This window comes from Rhinopithecus roxellana, chromosome 1 (assembly GCF_007565055.1).
Source record: "Rhinopithecus roxellana isolate Shanxi Qingling chromosome 1, ASM756505v1, whole genome shotgun sequence".
Lineage (NCBI taxonomy): Eukaryota > Metazoa > Chordata > Mammalia > Primates > Cercopithecidae > Rhinopithecus > Rhinopithecus roxellana.
The window spans coordinates 57,272,982-57,285,826 of record NC_044549.1 but is presented as its reverse complement, the minus strand read 5'-3'; the positions used below and the strand labels follow the sequence as shown (position 1 = coordinate 57,285,826).

At 47.9% G+C, this 12,845-nt stretch overlaps 1 protein-coding gene across 1 annotated transcript in view; it reads left to right on the top strand.

Moving 5' to 3' along the window:
- CCDC36 (coiled-coil domain containing 36) overlaps positions 1-6,802 on the top strand; it is a 63,579-nt gene extending 56,777 nt beyond the window's left edge. Inside the window, exons 7-8 of the mRNA XM_010369828.2 lie at positions 4,456-4,559; positions 5,196-6,802. Coding sequence (XP_010368130.1) covers positions 4,456-4,559; positions 5,196-6,359 — 1,268 coding nt within the window. The 3' untranslated portion in view covers positions 6,360-6,802. The remainder of the gene's footprint in view (positions 1-4,455; positions 4,560-5,195) is intronic.
- The last annotated feature ends 6,043 nt before the right edge of the window (positions 6,803-12,845 follow it).

The following is a 12,845-nucleotide window of genomic DNA, read 5'->3' as shown; positions in this document are numbered from 1 at the left end:
TTTTTTTTTCTGTGATGGAGTTTCATTCTTGTTGCCCAGGCTGGAGTGTGATGGCATAATCTCAGCTCACTGGAACCTCCGCCTCCCAGGTTCAAGAGATTCTCCTGCCTCAGGCTCCCGAGTAGCTGGGATGACAGGCATGTGCCACCTGGCTAATTTTATATTTTTAGTAGAGGCAGGGTTTCTCCATGTTGGTCAGGCTGGTCTTGAACTCCCGACCTCAGGTGGTCTACCCTCCGTGGCCTCCCAAAGTGCTGAGATTACAGGCATGAGTCACACGCCCTGCCACCAAATTCATCTTGTTTGTTCAATTTTTTCCCAACTGTAGGGAGACTACAGTAAACATTTCCCAAAACTTCCTGTGCAAAATTGCTGATTTCTACTGTTTTCATGCCATTTTTTGTTGTTACTCATTAGTGTTTGTTAATTTACACACTGAGGGAGTGAGGCATATGCAGTTTGCAGAAGGCAGCCAGCATTGCCAGTGGGGTGGCGCAGCCCTGGACCCACTTTTTAAAAATTGTGGTAATTGAACAATGAGAACACTTGAACACAGAAAGGGGAACATCACACACCAAGGCCTGTTGTGGGGTGGGGGGAGGAGGGAGGTATAGCATTAGGCAATGTAGCTAATGTAAATGACCAGTTAATGGGTGCAGCACACCAACATGGCACCTGTATACATATGTAACAAACCTGCACGTTGTGCACATGCACCCTAGAACATAAAGTATAAAAAAAATTGTGGTAAAACACACATAACATAAATGTACCATGTCTTACTGCTTTCTTCTTTCTTTTTTTTATTTTTGAGATAGGGTCTCGCTTTGTCGTCAAAGCTGGAGTGCAGTGGCACAATCACAGCTGACTGTAGCCTTGATCTCCTGGGGGATCAAGCAATTCTCCCGCCTCAGCGTCCCGAGTAGCTAGGACCACAGACACATACCACCCCATCTAGCTAATTTTTATTTTTTCATTTTATAGAGACAGGATCTCACTATGTTGCCCAGGCTGGTCTAGAACTCCTGGGCCCAAGCAATCCTCCCACCTCAGTGGCTTCCCAAAGTGCTGGGATTATAGGTGTGAGCCACTGTGCCCAGCCTGTTTATTATTATTATTATTAATTTATTTATTTTTGAGATGCAGTCTCGCTCTGTCGCCCAGGCTGGAGTGCAGTGGCCGGATTTCAGCTCACTGCAAGCTCTGCCTCCCGGGTTTACGCCATTCTCCCGCCTCAGCCTCCCGAGTAGCTGGACTACAGGCGCCCACCACCACGCGCCAGCTAGTTTTTTGTATTTTTTTAGTAGAGACGGGTTTCACCATGTTAGCCAGGATGGTCTTTTTTTTTTTTTTTTTTTTTTTTTTTTTTTTTTTTTTTTTTTTTTTTTGAGACGGAGTCTCGCTCTGTCGCCCGGACTGGAGTGCAGTGGCCGGATCTCAGCTCACTGCAAGCTCCGCCTCCCGGGTTTTCGCCATTCTCCTGCCTCGCCTCCTGAGTAGCTGGGACTACAGGCGGCCCGCCACCTCGCCCGGCTAGTTTTTTTTTTGTATTTTTTAATAGAGACGGGTTTCACCGTGTTAGCCAGGATGGTCTCGAATCTCCTGACCTCGTGATCCGCCCGTCTCGGCCTCCAAAGTGCTGGGATTACAGGCTTGAGCCACCGCGCCCGGCCCAGGATGGTCTTGATCTCCTGACCTAGTGATCCGCCCGTCTCGGCCTCCCAAAGTGCTGGGATTACAGGCTTGAGCCACCGCGCCCAGCCAGCCTGTTTATTATTTTTTCCTTCTTCTAGACTGTAGAATTCGGCTGAGTGTGGTGGTTCATGCCTGTAATCTCAGCACTTTGGGAGGCCGAAGCCGGTGGATCGTGGGGTCAAGAGATCAAGATCATCCTGGCCAACATGGTGAATCCTGGCTCTACTAAAAATACAAAAATTAGCTGGACGTGGTGGCACGCACCTAAAGCCCCAGCTACTTGGGAGGCTGAGGCAGGAGAATCGCTTGAACCTGGAGGCAGAGGTCGCAGTGAGCCGAGATTGTGCTACTGCACTCCAGCCTCACAACAGGAGACTCAGTCTCAAAAAAAAAAAAAAAATTCATGTAGGTAGACAGTTTTGTTCAAAATTGTTTCCCATGCTCCTAGCACAGTGTCTGACAATAAACCTTCAGATAAAGGTGTATATCTCGGCCAGGCATGGTGGCTCATGCCTGTAATCCCAGCACTTTGGGAGGCTGAAGCAGGTGGATCACCTGAGGTCAGGAGGTCGAGACCAGCCTGGGCAACATGGCAAAACCCCATCTCTATTAAAATACAATTAATAGCTGGGCATGGTAGTGCATGCCTGTAATCCTAGCTACTCCGGAGGCTGAGGCTGGAGAACTGCTTGAACCCGGGGGCAGAGGTTGCAGTGAGCTGAGATCATGCCACTGCACTCCAGCTAGGTGACAATGAGATTGTGTCTCAAATAAAAAAAAAAAAAGAAAAAAGAATGAAGCCCACCAATCTTGCCATGGCCCATACACCCCTCTGTGTAGCTGTGACCTGCCTCCCCTCAGCTGTGGCCTGCTCCTGGACCCCTTGCTCACCATGTTTCAGCCATGCTGATCTCAATTCCTGTTTGGAACATGCTCTTTCTTCTGTTGGTAATATTCTTTCCCTTACAGTTTTATGATAATTCAGCTAAATAACAGTTTCTTAGGGAAATCTTACCCCTGAGAGTGACTAAGTCTACATGTTACATGGTCTCAAGCACAATATACTTTTCCTTTAGAGCAGTTATTACATTTAGTTATTTGTATAATTTATTTGTATAATTAGTCATTAACTACCTGTTTTCCCTAAGATTGCAATTTCAAGAGGGCTTTATTTGTCTTTTGTCTTTTTTTTTTTTTTTTTTTTTTTTTTTTTAGATGAAGTCTCGCTCTGTCACCTAGGCTGGAGTGCAATGGCGGGATCTCAACTCACCGCAACCTCTACCTCCCAGGTTCAAGCAATTCTCGTGCCTCAGCCAACCGAGTAGCTGGGACTACAGGCACCTGCCGCCATGCCTGGCTCATTTTTCTATTTTTAGTAGAGACAGGATTTCACCATGTTGGCTAGGCTAGCTTCAAACTCCTGACCTCAGGTGATCTGCCCGCCTCGGCCTCCTGAAGTGCTGGGATCACAGGCGTGAGCCACCACGCCTGGCTAGCTTTATCTGTCTTGATAACTATTATATCCATAGTGCCTGGCACATAGTATATGCTCATTAAACGTTCATTGAATAAATATAAAAGCATCTTCATATGACCTGTAGTCTAGCAAGAGGATGGCAATAAATTGCAACACAATTTGTGTCATTAAATGTGTGTGTGTGTGTGTGTGTGTGTGTGTGTGTGCAGAATCTCACTGTGTAAAAGAGGGAAATCAGTATCAGTCCTGATGTAGTTAGCACCTAGGTCCCCAAGTCTATTTGGGTCCAAGTGTTAAGTATGGGATAAATAAATGGAGGGCAATAAATGATAGTAGGGAACATACACGGTGCTACCAGCAGAGAGAAGCAACACCCTAGCCGAGTGGAAATGGTATTTTCTGAGGAGGTTACTCCTGAAAGTAGAAGGAAGAATAGGAATTAGCTGGACTAAGGTGGCGATTGGTGGGTTGGGGGGATGACAGGGACAGAAGCAGGGTACTTGAAGCTAAGGGAAGACTTTGTACGAAGGCCAGTGGTGAGAGAGAAAACAGAGTACAGAGATATGGAGGAGGACAAATGGGTAAAGGGAAGTGAGCCCAGATCTTGTTAGCCAATTTAAAGATTTAGATTTTGTTCAGTGGCCAGTGGGGTGCCATTGAAAGTTTCAATGGGCTGGGCACAGTGGCTCACGCCTGTAATCCCAGCACTTTGGGAGGTTGAGGCGGGCAGACCACCTGAGGTCAGGAGTTCAAGACCAGCCTGGCCAACATGGTGAAACCCCATCTCTACTAAAAATACAAAAATTAGCCGGGTGTGGTGGCACACACGTGTAATCCCAGCTACTCGGGAGTTGAGGCAGGAGAATCGCTCAAACCTGGGAGGTCGAGGTTGCGGTGAACCAAGATCGTGTCACTGCGCTCCAGTCCAGGTGACAGAGCTAGTCTCCGTCTCAAAAAAAAAAAAAGAAAAAAATGTTTCAATGAAGGTTTCAGAGGGTGCATGATACCTACATTCTACAAAGATCACTCTGATGACAGGGCCAAGAAGGAAGGCCACAGAGGTTAGTGCTGTTGTCTCAGAGTCCCCATTCTCAAGAGTCCCCAGCAGGTGCTGAGGTTAGGTCTGCCCTAGCCAGGATCTTGTCAAGGAGGGAGGGAAAGAGAACCTGGAGGAACCACTCTGGTCTGCATCCAGCTCCTCCCTTTTCACTGCTGTGGTTCTGTGGTTTGGGCAGATGCATACATAGTCTTCAGGAGGTAAACTGTCATTGTTTTGTATTTAGTACAAGAGACTGTGCAGGTTCAGAATGACCTGGTGTTTGAGGCAGTCCAGGACAAAGGCAACATGGAGCAGGCCATTCTTGAGATGAAGAAAAGATCTGAAGCTGTAAGTGTAAACCCCAACCTCTTTCCAAGTGTGTTTTGGGCTTTGTAACCAGATCCAGAGAGAAACTTTTTTTTTTTTTTTTTGAGACAGAGTCTTGCTTTGTCGTGCAGTGGCACGATCTTGGCTCACTGCAACTTTCACCTCCCGTGTTCGAGCGATTCTTCTGCCTCAGCCTCCCGAGTAGCTGGGACTTATAGGTGCGCAGCACCACGCCTGGCTAATTTTTGTATTTTTAGTAGAGACGGAGTTTTTCACCATGTTGGCCAGGATGGTCTCAATCTCTTGACCTCATGATCCACTTGCCTCAGCCTCCCAAAGTGCTGGGGATTGCAGGCGTGAGCCACCATACCCGGCTGAGAAACCTTTAAAGTTGCATATTTTCAGCTAAGACCAGAGGCCAGCACAGGCCACTTGGAAAGGGGCCAGCATATAGGCTAGCTTCCTTTCCCAAGGTTCCTTGACATGATGTGGGCCCCAGGGGTTCAACTCCAGAGTGTAGTTTTGCTTACCCTGGGAGGTTCCCTACAGGGAGCAAGCCGTGGTTCTGCGGTCACATCCAGTGGTCTGTTCTCATGTTTATTGTGCTTTCTGACTTGCACTGTCCATCACTGTCTTTCTCACTGCCTCTCTCCCCAGAGACAAGCAGAGTTTATAGAAATGAAGTCCAACCTGAAGCACCTTGAAGTTTTAGTTGCTCAGCAGAGTCAGGAATTCCAGCAGCTGTGTGAGCAGCTAGGCCAGCTGAATGTGCCTAGTGTCCTAGCAGAGCTGAAGAGATTGATCTCAGTGCCTCCAGTACCTGGGCATGTAAAAGACAGCGCTTCTCAGACGTCGCCACCTTTGGCCCAGAGCCCCAATCTCACCGGGCAGGAAAAATACACCTTTGAGAAGCCAGTTTTATGGCAGGCCCAGGCCTTCCCTGCTGCATGGAATCCTGGTATGGGTTCCCTACAACCTGGAGAATTTGGTGTCTGGGGTGAAGGAGCAAAGAATGATGCTCTCCAAGAAGAGGCTGCACTGCCAGCATTTGGGTCCCATGAAAGAAACAGGCATGTAAAGGACAAGGCAGTGCAGACTAACTGCAAGAACTGGGCTGTTATTAAAACAGGTGCCAAGAACTGTGGTTCCAGCATCCAAGGCCATAAGATTCCTAGTGACAGGGACCTGGTTTCCCAAGGAGCCTCACAGCTCACATCACTGGAGATAAACAACTTTTCAACCAGCATTAAGAATGCCTGCCAAAAATACCAAGCCCAAAGTATGTTTTTGTGTGACCCATGTGAACATTTGGTGACTAAACAGAAAGATGGGACTGAAGAAATGCAGGGGAAAGACAAGAAGCAGCAGCCCAGGAAGGCCCACAGGGCCCACAGAGGCAGGCTCCTAGCCAGGAAGCAAAAACAAATCCCAAACCAGACCTGTAAATTCAATTCCAAATATCAGAGTCCTCAGCCTGCAATTTCTGTCCCACAAAGGCCCTTACTGGGGCAGCAGGAACCCCATGCTCAGCCTCTGCATCTGCAATATCCCAGGAGCCCCAGAAAACCAGTCTGCCGTATTCTGGGAGGAACAGTCGTGCCCAATAAGACAGCAAGGGCAGTGCAGGGAAGACTCTTGCAGTTCAGCAGATGCTCTTCCCAAGACAACAGGCTACTTTCCAGCAGTTCCCAGGGGGACCACCAGATGAGCTGGTTCAGTGACCTCAATCTTGGATGTTCAGAGACCCCTCTATGCAAGGAGGCAGGAAAGAATTTGCTCTATGACCTGGGTTTTGATAGCAGTGATGATGATGGCTTCTGACCAGCCCACAGTTGATTTATTGGTCTCAGCTAGAAAGACAAATCGCAGGACATTTGGGCTGGCCAAGAGCAGAAAGTCCCTGAAGCCTGCCAAGTACCCTAGAGTCAGAGGCCCTGCTGAGGTGGGGTCAATGGGCACGAGGGGAGGGAAGGTCCAGCACTCTGGGTACCAGACGCTGCCCATGACAAGGATTAAGTGCATCCTTACTTGTTGGAATGAAATGTGAAAATGGTGGTGATGAGAGCTGAGGCAGCAGCCTGGTGGTGGTGGTGCATCTGGAGCAGGGTGCCTGTACTTGGCGAAAGGCGGGCAGGCCTCCTTATGGAATACTGTGTAGCAGAAGGGCTCTCATAAAACTTGCTGTGGCAGCATGACTCCAAACAACATTTTTGGGTCTTTAAAATATTCCCTACACATGACCAATACATTTTCAGGCCTCAGGATTTTTTTCTTTATTTTTAGCCACTTACGTTGTCAGTTTGCATTTTTTGATCAGTAGACATACACCCTAAATCTTCTTGTGAACAGAGAAAATGATAAGCCTGACAGTGAAAGAGATGACATGCACTAGCAAATGTCCAGAGCATCACTGCTCACAAGCCATTTTTCTTCCTGGGTGCTTTTTCCCTTGTCCTGTTTTTCAAGCACTTTCTTAAAACTAGTAATATTGTAGACCTTGTATTATTTCTGAAGAGCAGTGGGCTTATATGGGACTTTGGCTTTCCTTTTATATCTTGCTGAAGTTTTTTGAATTTTTGCAACACATATGTATTTTTTGTTATCAGAAATAAAACATTTAAAAGCATATATATTTTTTCTTTCTTTTTTTCCCCACAAGACGGAATATTGCTCTGTCACCCAGGCTAGAGTGCAGTGGTGTGATCTCAGTTCACTGCAACCTCTGCCTCCCAGGTTCAAGCAATTCTCCTGCCTCAGCCTCCTGAGTAGCTGGGATTACAGGCACCCACCACCACACCCAGCTAATTTTTGTATTTCTAGTAGTAGAGATGGGAGTTTAACCATGTTGGCCAGGCTGGTCTCGAACTCCTGACCTCATGATCCGCCTGCCTCAGCCTCACAAAATGCTGGGATTACAGGCTTAAGCCACTGCGCCTGGCCTGTTTTTTCTTTCAAGTTTATCAAACTGATGTCCCAGTTTAATTTTTTAATTTACTTATGAAATAAAATAGAAGCCAGGCACAGTGGTTCACACTTGTAATCCTAGTACTTGGGGAGGCTGAGGCAGGATTGCTTGAGGCCAGGAGCTCAAGACTAACCTGGACAACATGGTGAGACCCCATCTCTTTTTTTTTTTTTTTTAAGAAGGAGTTTCACTGTCGTTACCCATGCTGGAGTGCAATGGCGCGATCTCGGCTCACTGCAACCTCCACCTCCCGGGTTCAAGCGATTCTTCTGCCTCAGCCTCCCGAGTAGCTGGGATTACAGGCATGCGCCACCACACCGGGCTAATTTTGTATATTTAGTAGAGATGGTGTTTCCCTGTATTTGTCAGGCTGGTCTTGAACTCCCAACCTCAGGTGATCCGCCCGCTTCAGCCTCCCAAAGTGCTGGGATTACAGACGTGAGCCACTGCGCCCAGCCTGTGAGACCCCATCTCTACAAAACAAAAACAAACAAATTAGCTGGACGTGGCAGCATGCACCTGTGATCTCAGCTACTTGGAAGGCTGAGATGGGAGGATCACTTGAGCCCAGGAGTTTGAGGTTACAGTGAGCTATGATTGTGCCACTGTACCTCCCCTCTGAGTGACAGACCAAGACCCTGTCTCTTAAAAATGAAAAATCAGGGACCAGGAGTGGTGGCTCACGCCTGTAATCCCAGCACTTTGGGAGGCCGAGGCGGGTGGATCACGAAGTCAGAAGATTGAGACCATCCTGGCTAACACAGTGAAACCCTGTCTCTACTAAAAATACAAAAAAAATAAAAAAAAATTAGGCAGGCGTGGTGGCAGGTGCCTGTAGTCCCAGCTACCCAGGAGGCTGAGGCAGGAGAATGGCAAGAACCCGAGAGGGGGAGGAGGAGTTTGCAGTGGGCCGAGATCGCGCTGCTGCACTCCATCCTGGGCAACAGAACAAGCGAGACTCCATCTCAAAATGAAAGAGAAAAGGAAAGGAAAGGAAGGGAGAAGGGAAGGGAGAAGGAAGAAGACAGGAGGGAGAGGGGAGAGAAGATCAGGGCGCCCGCCTGTAATCCCAGCACTTTGGGAGGTCGAGGCGGGTGGATCACGAGGTCAGGAGTTCGAGACCTGCCTGGCCAATATGGTGACACCCCATCTCTACTAAAAATACAAAAATTAGGCCAGGCACGGTGGCTCACGCCTGTAATCCCAGCACTTTGGGAGGCCGAGGCGGGCGGATCACGAGATTAGGAGATCAAGACCATCTTGGTTAACACGGTGAAACCCCGTCTCTACTAAAAATACAAAAAAATTAGCCGGGCATGGTGGTGGGCGCCTGTAGTCCCAGCTACTCGGGAGGCTGAGGCAGGAGAATGGCGTGAACCCGGGAGGCGGAGCTTGCAGTGAGCCAAGATTGCGCCACTGCACTCCAGCCTGGGCGACAGAGTGAGACTCCGTCTCAAAAAACATAAATAAATACAAAAATTAGCTGGGCATGGTGGCACGCACCTGTAGTCCCAGCTATTCTGGAGGCTGAGGCAGAAGAATCACTTGAACCCGGGAGTTAAATGTTGCAGTGAGCCGAGGTCATGCCACTGCACTCTGGCCTGGGTGACAGAGTGAGACTCTGTCTCAAAAAAAAAAAAAAAAAAAAAAAAAACATGAAAATCAGATACATACCATCTTTTTAGTTCCTAAGGCTCTCACAAGATGATTTTGAATAAACACAACCCATTCAAACTGGTTTTTCCCTTTCCTGTATTATATGAAGGGGAAAATCCTCATGGGATGGATAGTTTCCAGAATTTGCCCATTTCCAAGCCAGTACAGTAAATAACATTGGGGCCACTGAGTGGACCACTGTAGAAAGCAATGGTTCTTGTTTCTTATTTTTTTACATTATTTTCAGGGATGTGTGTCCCATCAAAATCTCAATATGGAGGAGTTGAATTTTCCTGGGACACCTATGGCAGGGCTGCCAGACACCAGCCTAAACTGTTCTCACTCTCATTTCCAGACCAAGGGCCTCCTGTGGTCTGTAGGGAGCCACAGGCAATCATAGCAACCCTCTCTGAGGCCAAGGAAGTTAAGGTATGAGCTGTACCTGAGGCTGCCCTGGCCTTTCCTCTCCCTTCAGTCCTCACTGGATGTCTTCTCACTCTGCCTTCTGCCAGCTCCACTGCTTTCCCTGCTGGGTTTCATTGCTTGTGCAAGGAAGATATGGAAGGAGCCCAGCCACACAAAGGGTTGGTTCTTTCTAACCATTCCCAGACTGACTATAGGCCAGAGGGGTCTGTATCTAGACATCTTTTATTACTCTAAGTTGAACAGTTTAATGATTAGTCATTTTAATTTAGAGTTGAGACTCCATAAGTATTTGTGGCCTTGTTGAGAACTGTGTCCAATTTTGAAATGCGAAAGCAGGACCCTTTGTTCTTTGATCCTGCTATGAGTTAAGAAATTCTGTATTTCTTCAGAAGTATTTCATTTTGTGTAATGAAGTCAAGGGTCAGAGTGACTCAGTGTTCCATGAGTTAAGTGTCTCTGTAGAATGAAGAGTAAACTTATCTCCTAATAAGACTGGGTTAATTAAAATTACACTGCCTGTCTCTGGGGATCATCAGAAAAAGATATCGTTTCTTAATTTATTCCTAAGGTTTAAAAAAAAAATTAGGCCGTGTGCAGTGACTCATGCCTGTAATCCCAGCACTTTGGGAGGCCGAGGTGGGTGGATCACGAGGTCAGGAGATCAAGATCATCCTGGCTAACACGGTGAAACCCCATCTGTACTAAAAATACAAAAAACTAGCCAGGCATGGTGGCGGGTGCCTGTAATCCCAGCTACTCAGGAGGCTGGGGCGGGAGAACGGCATGAACCCAGGAGGCGGAGGTTGCAGTGAGCCGAGATCACACCACTGCACTCCAGCCTGGGCAACAGAGCGAGACTCCATCTCAAAAAAAAAATAAAATTAACTACTATGTTCCTGCCAGGTTTGGCAAGGGTGTCACAGCCCAAGCATCCAAGCATGTCCCTGGGAAATCAATATCTTTGGCTCTTTAGATGTTCCTGGAACTGTATGTGGCTACCCAGGGGCAGATGTAGTGGGAAGCCTATGGGCCTGGGGCCTAAAAAGCCACACAGGGCCGGGCACGGTGCCTCATGCCTGTAATCTCAGCACTTTGGGAGGCTGAGGCAGGTGAATCACGAGGTCAGGAGTTCGAGACTAGCCTAGCCAACATGGTGAAACCCCATCTCTACTAAAAATACAAAAAATCAGCTGGGCATGGTGGCGGGTGCCGTAATCCCAGTTACTTGGGAGACTGGGACAGGAGAATCGCTTGAACCCGGGAGGCAGAGGTTGCAGTGAGCCGGGATCGCACCACTGCATTACAGCCTAGGTGATAGTGCGAGACTGTCTCAAAAAAACAAAACAAACAAAAAGCCACCAGGGGCTTCTCCCTCTGATACAACTCCAGCTACAGCCCAAGGATGGAAATGAAGCTGATTGCAGTACCTAATTTTCTTGACATTCACAAGTATCTGTCTGTCTATCTATCTATCTATTATTTGAGATGGTGTTTCGCTCTTGTGCCCCAGACTGGAGTGCAATGGTGCAACCTCAGCTCACTGCAATCTCCGCCTCCCGGGTTCAAGCGACTCTCCTGCCTTAGCCACCAGAGTAGCTGGGATTACAGCGCCCACCACCACGCCGGCTAATTTTTGTACTTTTAGTAGAGATGGGGCTTCACATGTTGGCCAGGCTGGTCTTGAACTCCTGACCTCAGGTGATCTGCCCACCTTGATTTCCAAAATGCTGGGATTATAGGCATGAGCCATCGTGCTCAGCCAATTTCTCCTTTTCCTGTTTTGCCTCAGAAGCTCCAAAGGGCTCCTGTCAAGGGGCCTCCTACAAGATGCTTTCTCTCCCAGATCAGTTCCCAGCAACTCCTCTCACCCAAAGTGCCCAGAAAACAGCCTGTCTGCTCTCAAAAAAGATAGTTGCAGCCTGGCACAATGATTCATACCTGTAATCCCAGCATTTAGGAGGCAGAAGAGGGAGAATCTCTTTAGTCCAAGAGTTTGAGATCAGCCTCAGCAACACAGTGAGACTCTGCCTCTTTTTTTTTCTTTTTTCTTTTTCTTTTTTTTTTTTTTGAGACAGTTTCACGCTTGTTGCCCAGGCTGGAGTGCAATGGTGCAATCTCAGCTCAATACAACCTCTGCCTCCCAGGTTCAAATGATTCTCTTGCCTCAGCCTCCTGAGTAGCTGGGATTACAGGCGCCTGTCACCACACTCAGCTAATTGTGGTATTTTTAGTAGAGATGGGGTTTCATCACGTTGGCCAGGCTGGTCTCGAACTCCTGATCTCATGATCTGCCCACCTTGGCCTCCCAAAGTGCTGGGACTACAGGCATGAGCCACCATGCCAGGCCCGACTCTGCCTCTATTTTAAAAAATGATAGTTGCTTCCTAGAAGTTAGTTTTGACTTTTTTTTTTTTTTTTTTTTTTTTGAGACAGAGTCTCACTTTGTCACCCAGGCTGGAGTGCAGTGGTGCGATCTCAGCTCACTGCAGCCTCGACCTCCTGGACTCAAGCCATCTTCTTAGCCTCCAGAGTAGCTGGGATTATACGCACCCATCACCACAACCCAGCTAACTTTTGCATTTTTAGTAAAGGCAGGGTTTTGCCCTGTGGGCCACGCTGGTCTCAAACTAAACTGACCTCCAGTGATCTGCTTGCCTCAGCCTTACAAAGTGCTGGGATTACAGGCGTGAGCCATTGGGCCCGGCCACACCCGGCTAATTTTTATATTTTTTGTAGGGATGGGGTTTCACCATGTTGCCCAGGCTGGTCTTGAACCCCTGGGTTCAAGTGATCGTCCCTACTCAGCCTCTCAAAGTGCTGGGATTACAGGCATGAGCCGAGTTTATGCCAGGCCTGAGGCCAAGACTCTTTGTCAAATCAGGCATTTTCCAGACAGCCTAGAACACAGTCCTTCCCCACTACAGCTGGGATCCATTGTCAAATAGATTTCCTGAGTAAATCTTTGTTCCCTCTAGATATTTAGTTGGAACCTAAAATATTAATGTTCTCCCACACATTCCAAGAAGAATGCAAATAACATGAGCCTCAGATTGTTTCTGGATGACAGAGTCTTTTTCTTTTTTTTTTTTTTTTTGAGACGGAGTCTTGCTCTGTCGCCCAGGCTGGGGTGCAGTGGCCGGATCTCAGCTCACTGCAAGCTCCGCCTCCAGGGTTTACACCATTCTCCTGCCTCAGCCTCCCAAGTAGCTGGGACTACAAGCGCCCGCCACCTCGCCCGGCTAGTTTTTTGTATTTTTTAG